This window comes from Cynocephalus volans, chromosome 8, assembly GCF_027409185.1.
Source record: "Cynocephalus volans isolate mCynVol1 chromosome 8, mCynVol1.pri, whole genome shotgun sequence".
NCBI lineage: Eukaryota > Metazoa > Chordata > Mammalia > Dermoptera > Cynocephalidae > Cynocephalus > Cynocephalus volans.
Genome location: NC_084467.1, coordinates 43,343,823 through 43,358,328, shown reverse-complemented (window position 1 = coordinate 43,358,328; position 14,506 = coordinate 43,343,823). Strand labels below are relative to the sequence as shown.

Sequence of the window (14,506 nt, the reverse complement as noted above, 5' to 3'; positions counted from 1 at the left end):
TTGTCTTTTTCGTGACCGGCACTCAGCCAGCGAATGCACCGGCCATTCCTATATAGGATCCGAACCCGCGGCGGGAGCGTCGCTGCACTCCCAGTGCTGCACTCTCCTGAGTGCGCCACGGGCTCGGCCCTATTTTTACAGCTTTTCATGTGTTGAAACATCTATTAAAATAGTTAAAGCAGTTCCTAAGAATTATATGGTTTAGTTGGTAAACATGCTTAAAGAGTTGTCTAGTTTATGTTTTAATTCAATTGGAGTCTCAGAACAATTAAATTTTTAATCATTTTGAAAATATTTGTAAGAAAAAATAAGATTCTCTTGATTAGAAACATATGACTTACAGATAATATTATATAAAAATAAATAGTTGGTCAGGGTCATTCCTCCATTACTGGGGAATAAGTCATTTTCCTTTATATATTTTGCTATATAGGGTAGCAGTAGTTAACCAGGGGTAATTTTGCTGCCCAGGGGACATTTGTCAGTATATGAAGACATTTTGGTTTTCACAGCTTGTGGGTAGAGGGTGGGGTGCTCCTGAAATCTAGTGGGTGGAAGCCAGAGATACTGCTAAATATCCTATACAGAGGACAGCACCCTATAACAAAGAATTATCTGGCTCAAGATGTTAATAGTGCTGAGGCTGAGAAACTTTGGCAAATGGTATTCCAAAATTACTAGTTTTAAAGAGGATAGGGAAAGGTAAAGAAGAAGTTAACAACTGCACATTCTTACCTTCTCCCTAGGATGGTTATGCCCAGGGGCCCCTGTATTTTTTTCTGAACCACCAGTTGTTTTTTCTCAAAGATATGGTGTTTGAATGGTACTTAGGGTTGCAAATTAACCCACAAAATCCTGCGTACAGTCCTTATCATATCTGGAGAATTATTGAAGGAGGTTCAACATTGGCGTCATTTTACTGATTCTTGAGTATTGAAGTGGTATAAAACATAGCTGTTAGGGCATAGTCTCTGGAATCATGTACAAACTTGGTTAGAACTCCACTTTTGCCACTTTTTGCTGTATTGTGCTGTGCAAATTCCATAGTCTTTAACCTAAGCAAATTACTTAACCTTTAACCTCTGAAGCAGAGTGTTATTTTTCTGTAAAATGGGTATACTTCAAGATTATTTTTAGGATTAAATGAAATAACATATGTTAAACACTTCCTGGCACGTAGTAAGAGCTTAGTAAATGATAGCTGTTTTTACTGCTGGTGCTGTTAATATGTGGGATTTGAGATGAGCATGGTTTAAAGCATTATCAAAAAACATATTTGATATTCGTCAATCATACCTGAACAGAGCTGAAAAAAAGTTTTTGAAACTAATGAAGCTTTGTAACTTAGAGTGTTTGTGGAGTAGAGTAATAGTTTCATGAGCATCAAGATTCTAGGATTTTGGGGTGTCTAACAATGTGACTTTGCCCTTTTTTTTTTTTAACAGAGATGTATTAGGTTAAAATTGTTATTGTGTTTGTCTCCCCCCATCCCCCAATTAGGTCATTGCTGAAGCCCTTAATCAGTTAGTTCCTCAAAAAGCAAATCTTGTTCTACTGTCTGGTGCTAATGAAGGAAAATGTGACCTCAAGGAGAAATGGTTTGGGACTCAGTATAGTATAGAAGGTAACATTTGAACATTGGTCCTACATTTAGGTATATCTTGTCTCACCTGGGAATTTTTATTCAATAATATTTCTGATGGTTCTTGTGGGGAAAAGGTTATAATTTTTAAAAAGTTCACTTTGAAGTGAAACATACTACTTTGCAGGAAGTTATTTTTCTGCTGTGTTTATATTAGTGAAAAAATCCTTTTCTCTTTATATTTTGGGGGCAAGGTTTTAACTTCACTTTAGAAAAGTATTTCTCAACTTCGGTGTGCATGTGCATTACCTGGAGATCTTATTAAAATACGTATTCGATTTAGTGGGTCTGGGTAGGGCTTGAGATTCTGCATTTGTAACAGTCTCCCAGGCGATCCCAGTGCTGCTGGGACCACACTTTGAGTGTCTAGATTCTAGAATGCCTGGATATGTCAGTCACAGTATTCCTGAGAAAGGAGAATTGATTTGTAGAGGCCAGCTGATGACTGGCTTGTTAAGAGAATTCTGAACATTGTGTTGTTTATTGAATCAGTTTGTTTTTCCTCTCTACAGATGTTGAAAACTCTTGGGCCGAACTCTGGAAGAGTAATTTTGAATTAAATCCAGATCTTCATCTTCCAGCTGAAAACAAGTACATAGGTCAGGAAAATAGTTATCATTATAAATAATATATCCATTTACTAATAAACAAAATGCACCTGTATAGTACATTATGTTTTACAAAGTACCATATGAATTTGTATTTGAGATTCCCAATAACATCCTGGAGCAAGCATTACTATTTTCTTACTTCTCTGAATGAGAAAACTGAGGTTCAGAAAGGCAAAGTGATTTGTCCAAGACTATTCGGTTGGCAAATGGAGAAACTAGGACTTAAACACAGATCTTGGAGCTCTCTGAAGTTTATGCTTTTTATTGTACATCATAGCTGATCCTTTCACATCAGTCTCCTTAGAAATTTTCATTATTTTGTCAAGTTGTTCTAGTGTTTTTCAAACTGCAGTTTGCATCCCGTTTAGGTTATGAAATCAATGTAATGGGTTGTGAAGTCAGTATAATGAGCTGTGAAAACATTAAAAAATCAATTAGAATGGAATGTAGTAAAATATTTTATTGAATATAGGAAGAGAATTATTTCAAGAACTTTTGTTCCAGATAGGTAATATATATGTATATCTGTCAGCTAGCTTGCAGTGGAAAATACATTTCCAACTGTGAGTTGTGGTAAAAAAAAATTGATTGCTACTGATCCTATGTCAAAGGATTTATACTTGTTTATAATTTACTCAGAACGTCTTATTTCCTAGCAATTCCACTCCTAGTTATACCAAAAGAATAGAAAACACGTACTCAGACAAATATATGTACATGCATGTTCATAGCAGCACTATTCATAATAGCCAAAAGATGGAAACAGCTCAGATGTTCCTCAGTGGATGAATAGATAAACAAATTGTGGTGTATACATACTTTAGAATATTACTCAGTCATAAAAAGACATGAAGTCCTGGGCCAGCCCGTGGCTCACTCGGGAGAGTGTGGTGCTGATAACACCAAGGCCACGGGTTCGGATCCTATATAGGGATGGCCGGTTTGCTCACTGGCTGAGCGTGGTGCTGACAACACCCAGTCAAGGGTTAAGATCCCCTTACCGGTCATCTTTAAAAAAAAAAAGAAAGAAAAAAAAGAAATGAAGTCCTGACAGATTCTATAATGTTGATGAATCTTGAAAACGTCATGCCAAGTGAAAGAAGCTAGACACAGAAGGTTACATATTGTATGAGTCCATTACTATGAAGTATCCAGAATAGGTAAATCCATAGAGACAGAACATAGACTGATGGTTGCTAGGGGTTAGGGGAGTGGGGAATGGGGAATGACTCCTTAATGACTATGGGGTTTCTTTTTGAGGTGATGAGAATATTTTGGAACTAGATAGAAGCAGTGGTTGCACAACATTGTGAGTGTTCCAATGCCCCTGAATTGTTAACTTTGAAATGATTGATTTTATGTTGTGTGAATCTCACCTTAATTAGAGAAAAAGAAAAAAAGCCTTAAAAAAAATGTCTTGTGTATTTTGGACAATTCAGTTCTACATCTTTAAATTTCTAAACAACCCAGTTTTAAAAACTAAATAATAGCAAAAAAATTTTTTAGTCTTAATTTTTAAAAAAATTAGCTATTTCTCACCTACATGTTGATGAAACATTTTGAGAGGACAGGTTTTTTTTTTTTTTTTTTGTAAATTTTATTTTCTCGATATACATTGTGGCTGATTATTGCTCCCCATCACCAAAACCTCCCTCCCTTCTCCCTCCGCCCCTCCCCCCCAACAATGTCCTTTCTGTTTGCTTGTCGTATCAACTTCAAGTAGTTGTGGTTGTTATATCTTCTTCCCCCCCCCCCCCGGGGTGTGTGTGTGTGTGTTTCTGTGTGTGTGTGAATTTATATATTAATTTTTAGCTCCCACCAATAAGTGAGAACATGTGGTATTTCTCTTTCTGTGCCTGACTTGTTTCACTTAATATAATTCTCTCAAGGTCCATCCATGTTGTTGCAAATGGCAGTATTTCATTCGTTTTTATAGCTGAGTAGTATTCCATTGTGTAGATGTACCACATTTTCCGTATCCACTCATCCGATGATGGACATTTGGGCTGGTTCCAACTCTTGGCTATTGTAAAGAGTGCTGCGATGAACATTGGGGAACAGGTATACCTTCAACTTGATGATTTCCATTCCTCTGGATATATTCCCAACAGTGGGATAGCTGGGTCGTATGGTAGATCTATCTGCAGTTGTTTGAGGAACCTCCATACCATTTTCCATAGAGGCTGCACCATTTTGCAGTCCCACCAACAATGTATGAGAGTTCCTTTTTCTCCGCAACCTCGCCAGCATTTATCGTTCAGGGTCTTTTGGATTTTAGCCATCCTCACTGGGGTGAGATGGTATCTCAGTGTGGTTTTGATTTGCATTTCCCGGATGCTGAGTGATGTTGAGCATTTTTTCATATGTCTGTTGGCCATTTGTATATCTTCCTTAGAGAAATGCCTGCTTAGCTCTTTTGCCCATTTTTTAATTGGGTTGCTTGTTTTCTTCTTGTAAAGTTGTTTGAGTTACTTGTATATTCTGGATATTAATCCTTTGTCAGATGTATATTTTGCAAATATTTTCTCCCACTCTGTTGGTTGTCTTTTAACTCTTTTAATTGTTTCTTTTGCTGTGCAGAAGCTTTTTAGTTTGATATAATCCCATTTGTTTATTTTTCCTTTGGTTGCCCGTGCTTTTGGGGTCGTGTTCATGAAGTCTGTGCCCAGTCCTATTTCCTGAAGTGTTTCTCCTATGTTTTCTTTAAGAAGTTTTATTGTTTCAGGGTGTATATTTAAATCCTTAATCCATTTTGAGTTGATTTTAGTATACGGTGAGAGGTATGGATCTAGTTTCATTCTCCTGCATATGGATATCCAGTTATCCCAGCACCATTTGCTGAAGCGGCAGTCCCTTCCCCAGTGAATAGGCTTGGTGCCTTTGTCAAAGATCAGATGGCAGTAAGTGTGTGGGTTGATTTCTGGATTCTCTATTCTATTCCATTGGTCAGTGTGTCTGTTTTTATGCCAGTACCATACTGTTTTGGTTATTATAGCTTTGTAGTATAGCTTAAAGTCAGGTAGTGTTATGCCTCCAGCTTTATTTTTTTTGCTCAGCATTGCTTTGGCTATGCGTGGTCTTTTATTGTTCCATATAAATGTCTGGATAGTTTTTTCCATTTCTGAGAAAAATGTCTTTGGAATTTTGATGGGGATTGCATTCAATTTGTATATCACTTTGGGTAGTATGGACATTTTCACTATGTTGATTCTTCCAATCCAAGAGCATGGAATATCTTTCCATCTTCTTGTATCCTCTCTAATTTCCCTTAGCAGTGGTTTGTAGTTCTCATGATAGAGATTTTTCACCTCCTTAGTTAACTCAATTCCTAAGTATTTTTTTTTTTGGTGGCTATTGTAAATGGGCAGGCTTTCTTGATTTCTCGTTCTGCATGTTCACTATTGGAGAAAAGAAATGCTAGTGATTTTTGTGTGTTGATTTTGTATCCTGCTACTGTGCTGAAATCATTTATCAATTCCAGCAGTTTTTTTGTAGAGGTTTTAGGCTGTTCGATATATAGGATCATGTCATCTGCAAACAGGGACAGTTTGACTTCATCTTTTCCAATCTGGATGCCCTTTATTTCCTTCTCTTCTCTGATTGCTCTGGCTAGTACTTCCAACACTATGTTGAATAGGAGTGGTGAGAGTGGGCATCCTTGTCTAGTTCCTGTTCTTAAAGGAAAAGCTTTCAGCTTTTCCCCATTCAGGATGATATTGGCAGTGGGTTTGGCATATATGGCTTTAATTATGTTGAGATACTTTCCCTGTATACCTAACTTATAGAGGGTCTTTGTCATGAATGAGTGCTGAACTTTATCAAATGCTTTTTCAGCATCTATAGAGATGATCATATGGTCCTTGTGTTTGAGTTTATTAATATGGTGTATCACATTTATTGATTTGCGTATGTTGAACCAACCTTGCATCCCTGGGATGAATCCCACTTGATCGTGATGAATAATTTTTCGTATGTGTTGCTGTATTCTGTTTGCTAGTATTTTAGTGAGGATTTTTGCATCTATATTCATCAAGGATATCGGCCTGTAGTTTTCTTTTTTGGTTATATCTTTACCTGGTTTTGGTATCAGGATGATGTTTGCTTCATAGAATGAGTTTGGGAGATTTTGCGTCTGTTTCAATCTTTTGGAATAGTTTGTAAAGAATCGGTGTCAATTCCTCTTTGAATGTTTGGTAAAATTCTGCTGTGAATCCATCTGGTCCTGGGCTTTTCTTTGTTGGAGCCTTCTGATAACAGCTTCAATCTCCTTTATTGTTATTGGTCTGTTCAAATTTTCTACGTCTTCATGGTTCAGTTTTGGGAGCTTGTGTGTGTCCAGAAATTTATCCATTTCCTCCAGATTTTCAAATTTGTTGGCGTATAGTTGTTTATAGTAGTCTCGAATGATTCCTTGTATTTCAGATGAATCAGTTGTAATATCGCCTTTTTCATTTGTAATTTTTGTTATTTGAGTCTTCTCTCTTTTTTTTGTTAGCCATGCTAATGGTTTGTCAATTTTATTTATCTTTTCAAAAAACCAACTTTTTGATTCATTGATCTTTTGAATTGTTTTTTGGTTTTCAATTTCATTTAGTTCTGCTCTGATCTTAATGATTTCTTTCCGTCTGCTAACTTTAGGTTTGGATTGTTCTTGTTTTTCTAGTTCTTTAAGGTGAAGTGTTAGGTTGTTCACTTGCCATCTTTCCATTCTTCTGAAGTGAGCGTTTAATGCAATAAATTTCCCCCTCAATACTGCTTTTGCAGTATACCACAGGTTTTGGTATGATGTATCATTGTTTTCATTAGTTTCCATAAATTTTTTGATTTCCTGCTTGATTTCTTCTTGGACCCGTATGTCATTAAGTAGAATGTTGTTTAATTTCCATGTGTTTGTATAGTTTCCAGAGTTTCGTTTGTTATTAATTTCTAGTTTTAATCCATTGTGGTCTGAGAAGAAACATGGGATAATTCCAATTTTTTTGAATTTATTGAGACTTGATTTGTGACCTAATATGTGATCTATCCTGGAGAATGATCCATGTGCTGATGAGAAGAATGAATATTCTGAGGTTGTTGGATGGAATGTTCTGTAGATATCTGCCAATTCCAATTGGTCTAGAGTCTTGTTTAGATCTTGTGTTTCTCTGCTGATTCTTTGCCTAGATGATCTGTCTAATATTGACAGTGGGGTGTTCAGGTCCCCTGCTATTATGGTATTAGTGTCTATTTCCTTCTTTAGGTCTAATAGAGTTTGTTTTATAAATCTGGCTGCTCCAACATTGGGTGCGTACATATTTATGATTGTTATGTCTTCTTGATGGATCAGTCCTTTTATCATTAAGTAGTGTCCCTCATTGTCTCTTTTTATGGTTTTTAGTTTAAAGTCTATTTTGTCAGATATAAGAATAGCTATTCCAGCTCGTTTTTCTTTTTTGTTTGCATGGTAAATCTTTTTCCATCCTTTCACTCTTAGTCTGTGTGAATCTTTATGGGTGAGGTGGGTCTCTTGTAGGCAGCATATAGTTGGGTCCTCCTTTTTGATCCAGTCAGCCAGTCTGTGTCTTTTGATTGGGGAATTTAAGCCTTTTACATTAAGAGTTGTTATTGAAAGGTGTTGATTTATTCCTAGCATTTTGTTGGTTGTTTGGTTGTCTTAGGTATCTTTTGTTCCTTGCTTTCTGATTTACTGTTTGGTTTCTGTGTTTGTTGGTTCCTTAGGTTGTAGATAGCATTTTTGTTTGCTTGTTTTCTCTTCATGAATGCCATTTTTATTATACTAGTGGGTATTGATTTTTCTTGGGTTTTTATGGCAGTGGTAGTTATTTTTCAGGAATCAAACCCAGTACACCTTTGAGGATTTCTTGTAAGGGTGGTCGTGTGGTAGTGAACTCCCGCAGTTTTTGTTTGTTTGAGAAATATACTATTTGCCCTTCATTTCGGAAGGATAGCCTTGCAGGGTAGAGTATTCTTGGCTGGCAATCTTTGTCTTTTAGTATTTTGAAAATATCATCCCATTCCTTTCTAGCTTTTAGGGTTTGTGATGAAAAGTCTGATGTTAGCCTGATTGGGGCTCCCTTATAGGTGGTTTGACACTTCTCTCTTGCAGCTTTTAAGATTCTCTCTTTGTCTCTGAGTTTTGCCAATTTGACTATGACATGTCTTGGAGAAGGCCTTTTTGGGTTGAATATGTTTGGAGATCGTTGAGCTTCCTAGATCTGAAGATCTGTGACTTTTCCTATACCTGGGAAGTTTTCTGCCACTATTTTTTTGAATATGTTTTCAATGGAATCTCCATTTTCCTCCCCTTCTGGAATACCCATGGCTCGGATATTTGAGCGCTTAAGGTTGTCTGATATCTCTCTCAGATTTTCTTCCATGTCCTTGATTCTTTTTTCTTTCTTTTTGTCTGCTTGTGTTATTTCAAACAGCCCATCTTCAAGTTCCGAGGTTCTCTCTTCAACTTCGACAAGCCTGCTGGTTAAACTCTCCGTTGTTTTTTTTATTTCGCTGAATAACTTCTTCACTTCAGCAAGTTCTGCTACATTTTTTTTCAGGACATTGATTTCTTTGTACATTTCCTCTTTCAGGTCCTGTATACTTTTCCTCATTTCATCATGATATCTACCTGAGTTTTCTTGTATCTCATTCAGTTTCCTTAGAATTATCACTCGAAATTCCTTGTCAGTCATTTCAAGGGCTTCTTGTTCTATAGGATCTAGAGTTTGAGATTTATTAACTTTTGGTGGTGTACTTTCTTGATTTTTTGTATTTCTGGTATCTTTTTTTTGGTGTTTATTCATTGTGGCAGGGGGTTTCACAGTCCACCGGTTTGAGACTAATGACTAACTAGGATGTTGCTGTGGTTGCCAATTTGGTATGGCTCCCTCCGTGACTGCTCAGTTGGCCTCTAGTGCCTTGTGTGTGTGGATGCTTCGGGTCTTGGGCCTCTCCGGGGAGCCACCTTTCTGGTCAGCTTGGACTCTGCTGGGCTGGTGGATCACGTACCACAGGGTGTGTGATCGCTGTTGAGCTTTCACTTCCTGTGCAGGAGTTCTCCCTGTTCCATGTGCTCCGGCCCAGGCTGTTGGATCGTGCAGTGGTGAACCCACAGGGTGTGTGGTTTCTGTCGAGTCTCCGCCTCCCTGGCCGCACGTCTCCCCACTCTGTGCGCACTGTGCTGGGCTGGGGCGTGTCGTCTGCAACCCTCGTCTATCAGCTGGGCCTTCAAGACCCTGCTTGGCACCGCCTCACCCAGGAAGTCTACCAGGTTTCTGCTAGGCACAGACGACCAGTCGCTCTGGGTGCCTTTGTAGCACTGTGTAGATCTTTCTCGGGTCTTGTTCACCTTTGTATCCCCCTGGTATAAACCGAGTCTAGCGCCCGCCTGCAGCCAGCTCTCCGGCAGGTTCAAGCGGACCTGGGAACTCTCCTACCACACTATTCCCAACCAGAAATTGGTTAGGCTTTTTTTCCGAACTGGTGGCCGCAGAGATGGTATCTGCCTCCCAGTAACAGGAAGTTTACCCGGGGCCGGAGTCCAGGGTGTGGTGGAGTGACAGTCGGCCCGCCGGTACTTCCTTGCCCTCCCAAGAGAGGACAGGTTTCACTTTGAGCAGAACTATTTTGTAACCTTTCAAGTATCCATAAGGCTTGATAAAAGACATTCTCATTCAAGAATGGTTTCAGGGTTGGCCAGTTAGCTTAGATGGTTAGAGGCAACTAGACAGAAGCAGTGGTTGCACAACATTGTGAGAGTTATAACACCAAGGTCAAGAGTTCAGATCCCCGTGCTGGCCAGTCACCAAAACCCAGGAAGAGTGATTTCATTCACAAAGGAGTTTATATGACTATCCTGACCAAAGGTCCCTCTTACAGTTAAGATTGTCTTTGAGAAAGGGAGTGAAACAGAATGTTTGGAGATCAGAATCAACTATTAGGAAATTACAGATCTTCAGAGTTTAGTTTAAGACCAAGATAGTTTTGTTTTCATTATTGTTCTACTAATTTACTGTACTCCAGTATTTGAATTTGGCTTATTTTTGCCACAAAGAAAAGTTACTTATACTTTTGAGGTCAAGAACAAATTGCTGGGAATCCTGCTGAAATACCTGAATGAATTATTTCTCTTTTCTTTTCTTAGCCACGGACTTTACGTTGAAGGCTTTTGATTGCCCTGAAACAGAATACCCTGTTAAAATTGTGAACACTCCGCAAGGTTGCCTGTGGTATAAGAAAGACAACAAATTCAAAATCCCCAAAGGTAAAATGTTGCCCTCCATAAAAGGAGTAAAATAAGTAAAACAGATTTTTCTCTACTTTGTAACAACCTTTTTTTCCTGTGTCTGTTGTCTGCCTTCTTTTCCCCTTCCCCTTCCATTTGAAGACTTTTTCTAGGCTTATTTATCGGATTTATACTGTACTCCTGTGCTGTCACAGTAATCCTTATAGATCCTCCAATTTCCAGGAAATAAAAATTCAAGCCTAGGATGAAATTGTTTTCAGATATTTTTCTTTCAGTGAAATGAAAGCAGAGCCAGGTGTTTGGCCATCTTAAGGAGTTGGTGGTATTTGAATATTATTTTTAAAAAGAGATAGAGATAGAGTAAGAGTAAATGAAGGAAATTATTCTGTATATATATAAAAAAAACTGCATTCTGTACATATAAAAAAAGTCTGTACATATAAAAAGTCTATACTTAGTACACACACTTTTTTCTTTTTTTGAGTATTTTTTATGTATGGTTGATTGAATCTGTAGATGTGGAACGCATGGATACTGAGGGCCAGCTGTATATCTGATTCCCATACATTAAAGTGTGCCTTATAAGACACTTTGTTTGGAATGGTAAATATTATTTTTTAAAGATCCTTAAGAATAAAAATGTAATGAGGATTTAAGGAGTAATATCTTATTTTAGAATTTTTTAAAAATTAGGGAAAAATAGCAGATGTATAAAAAAATATTTGAGGCCTCTGGCCTTCTATATATTTTATCTATGGTGTTTTTTCTTTCAGCATATATACGTTTCCATCTAATCTCACCTTTGATACAGAAGTCTGCAACAAAGTAAGCAATTGTCGTCTTTTCCGGAATAATTTTATTTTGTTGAAAATTATTTTGTTTGTTTTATTCTGAATCGTTCCATCATGTTCTTTATCCGTACTTGAGCTGTGTTGCTAATTTATATACATATTCTGTGCTCCAAACAAGCTATTTGTATCAGTACTAAACATTAATATAGAACTGAGGCTGCTCCACGGCCAGCACCCATAAGTAAAACATGCTGATAGGCTAGTCATAGACTTACTGGATTGGGAAAGTTCCTTAGAGATCAGTTTGGGTTAACTTCTAGTATATAGTGAGGACTGATGGATCTGTTGATCCTGTATTTAAAGACTGCCAAGGAATGTGATTATACTTTATTCTTAGGAAGTTACTTATGTATTTTTGTAGATAGCTACATTGTAGGAGGTCAGAGACCCTAAAATGTGCCTGAATCATAGGAGGTGCTCAGGAAATTTTAGTGCACTTCTTACTTTCATTTGCCACTTAACTATAAAATCCAACCTTAAATGACAAGCAGCACTGAAATTTACTTATATCCATTCTAAAAAATGCATTCTCTTCCTCCTTCCTTTCCCTGATATTTTAAATTCATCAGTAAGAAGCCTAAGCCTGGAGGGTAGCCAGAGTCTTTAGTCCAGTTGCCTCTGGTGCCTATTTCATTTATTCTGTTGTGCAATATAAATATTATCATTTTCTATGTGTCCATGACATGAAAAAGATTGGGAAGCACTGTTGAAGGTAGGAGTTCTATAATGCACCTATGAATCTGAGTCCTGAGTAAGCTATATCCATTTACTTTTGAATTAAATTAGTATAGTTTTATATTCTGGAGGAGGAAATTAACACCCTTCTAAAAGAGAATTTTCTTACTGTAAATTGAAGCAAATCTATTTCTTCATGGCTTTCTTGCCAATTAATAATGCTATTTGCATTTTCTACTTCTCAGTGTGGTCCTCTTTGATATCTTTGTCAACATCCTTACTCATAACCTTGCGGAACCAGCTTATGAAGCAGATGTGGCACAACTGGAGTATAAACTGGTAGCTGGAGAACATGGTTTAATTATTCGAGTGAAAGGATTCAACCATAAACTACCTGTAAGTACAAGTACTCTGTTTTCCTCAGAGAGCTTTAAAATATTGTATTTATTTTTGTTCGCCCGATAGCACCAAGCATAGAGGTTTATGAATGGGGTGCTGTACATAGAAATATTTATTAATGTGGTTTATCATGAGTTTTCTTGGCTATGATAGTTATTCTAACTTTGACTGACCGTATATAAGAACAACATATTTCATGAATTATTGGCAATACATACAGCACAGCTTGTGCTTTAGGATTGATTTCATTTCCCTTTGTGGTCAATTTCTCTGCAGCCAACACTGGCATTTAAATCTGGTTTCAGCTAAATTCCTTACCATATAGCAATAACAAATTTAAAGGACCTGGCACATTGCCTGATATAGAATTGAACTCAAATGTTTGTTCCCTTTCTTCCTCTTCTTGCACTCTCTCCCATTGTTTCAACTGTGTATGTCTTGTTTCTCTTCTAAGTTTATAAGCCTTTTAGAAACAGGGTCTATATCATATCAGTAATTTATCTCTTGGTAAGGAATGTGTTCTAGTGTCGCTTTGTCAAAAACTTCATAAGCAGAGAATAAAATAATATGTGATGATGGCTAAGGGAGTCAGATTTTTAAATACCAGGTAAAATAATATAATGTACCCCAAAACAAATTTTATATCTAGGTTTCTTGGGTAGAATATATATTATATTAAGGTTTGTGGAACTGAGTTCATACAAGAAAAATTCTAGAGGAAAGGGCCTGCCAGAAGTTAGTTAGACCTATTCTAGGAAGCGATAGCCTCCATGTTGGCAAAAACCCAAGAAAGGAATATAGCTCTTGCCTTCGTACCCACAGGGAACGAAGATTCTGTCTACCCAGGGAACAAAGATTGGTCTTAAGAGGAGGCACCATGGAATATTCTGCTTTTGTCAGCCTCCAAAAGCCTAAATATAATGTAGCTTAAGGTTCAAACAGATTAAAGCCTAATGTAGTGGTTTTCATTTGGAAAATATGTTTGGGAATTATCTGGAAAGCTTTTTAAAAATAATATAAACTATAGAGAAATGTTTGATGTTCTTCATTTTATGAAGCTTACCTACCCTTAATATTAAAACCTAATATAGAACATATATGTCTGTGTGTACAAAACTAGAGACCGGCTGGCTGGTTGGCTCCGTTGGTTAGAGTGCAGTGTTATTAATACCAAGGTCAAGGGTTAGGATCCCCGTACTAGCCAGCCACCAAAAAAAAAGGGAAAAGAAAACTATGGACCAATTTCACCTATAGAATATATAGATGCAAACTTCCTAAAAAATTTGAAAATTAAATCCAATATAGGAAAAAGAATAATTCACCATGATCAAGTACCAGGAATGCCAGGATTGTTCAGTATTAGGAAGTTGATAAACATAATTCATTATAACACAAGTCAAAAGAGAACCACTGTGAATATAATGATAAATGTCAAAAAATCATTTGATAAATTTGAGTTGGCATTCCTAATAAAAAGGAATGGAGGGAAATTACTTAAACACAATAAAAACCTTAATTAAAAAACAGTAACAGCAATTGTTACATTAACTGATGAAAGGCTGAACATTAGAATCAGGAACAAGCCAAGAATAACCCACAACCACCTCTATTATTCAACATTGTTTTGTAGGCTCTGACTACTACAATAAAATGAAAAAGTGAAATAAAATGAAAACTTTTTTGGAAAAAAGTTTTTTGAAGATGATATGAGTGTATTCTTAGAAAAATTGACACTACTAAAATAATTTGGTGTGTTGTGGCTAGTCATAAGATCAGAATATCCAAATCAATGGCTTTTTTCCCCCATGGTAGCAATGTCAACTTAAAAATGGATAGAAACAAATATTCCACTTACAGTATTGTGAAAAAAAATAAAATACCTGTTTATTCATTTGGAAGAAAAAGATGTATGAGAATATCCATGAAAATGATAAAAAATGAAGAATCATTGCTCCAAATTTGACAATTATTGAGGATTTTGGCCCCTGAAGATTCTTTTGAGTCAGTAGTACTTTTCTTGTGTCTTCCACAATGCCTACAACCATGATGGGCCCCTGGTAAAAACCAAAAAGAAACATTTTTCTCT

At 36.9% G+C, this 14,506-nt stretch overlaps 1 protein-coding gene across 2 annotated transcripts in view; it reads left to right on the top strand.

Annotated features, from left to right (window-relative positions):
* The window catches only part of NRDC (nardilysin convertase), a 93,725-nt gene that overhangs the window by 69,394 nt on the left and 9,825 nt on the right, over positions 1–14,506 (top strand). For both annotated transcript variants that reach the window (XM_063104391.1, XM_063104389.1), the window contains 5 exons: positions 1,501–1,624; positions 2,155–2,241; positions 10,394–10,513; positions 11,269–11,320; positions 12,267–12,417. In XM_063104391.1, the coding sequence (XP_062960461.1) occupies positions 1,501–1,624; positions 2,155–2,241; positions 10,394–10,513; positions 11,269–11,320; positions 12,267–12,417 (534 nt within the window). The remainder of the gene's footprint in view (positions 1–1,500; positions 1,625–2,154; positions 2,242–10,393; positions 10,514–11,268; positions 11,321–12,266; positions 12,418–14,506) is intronic.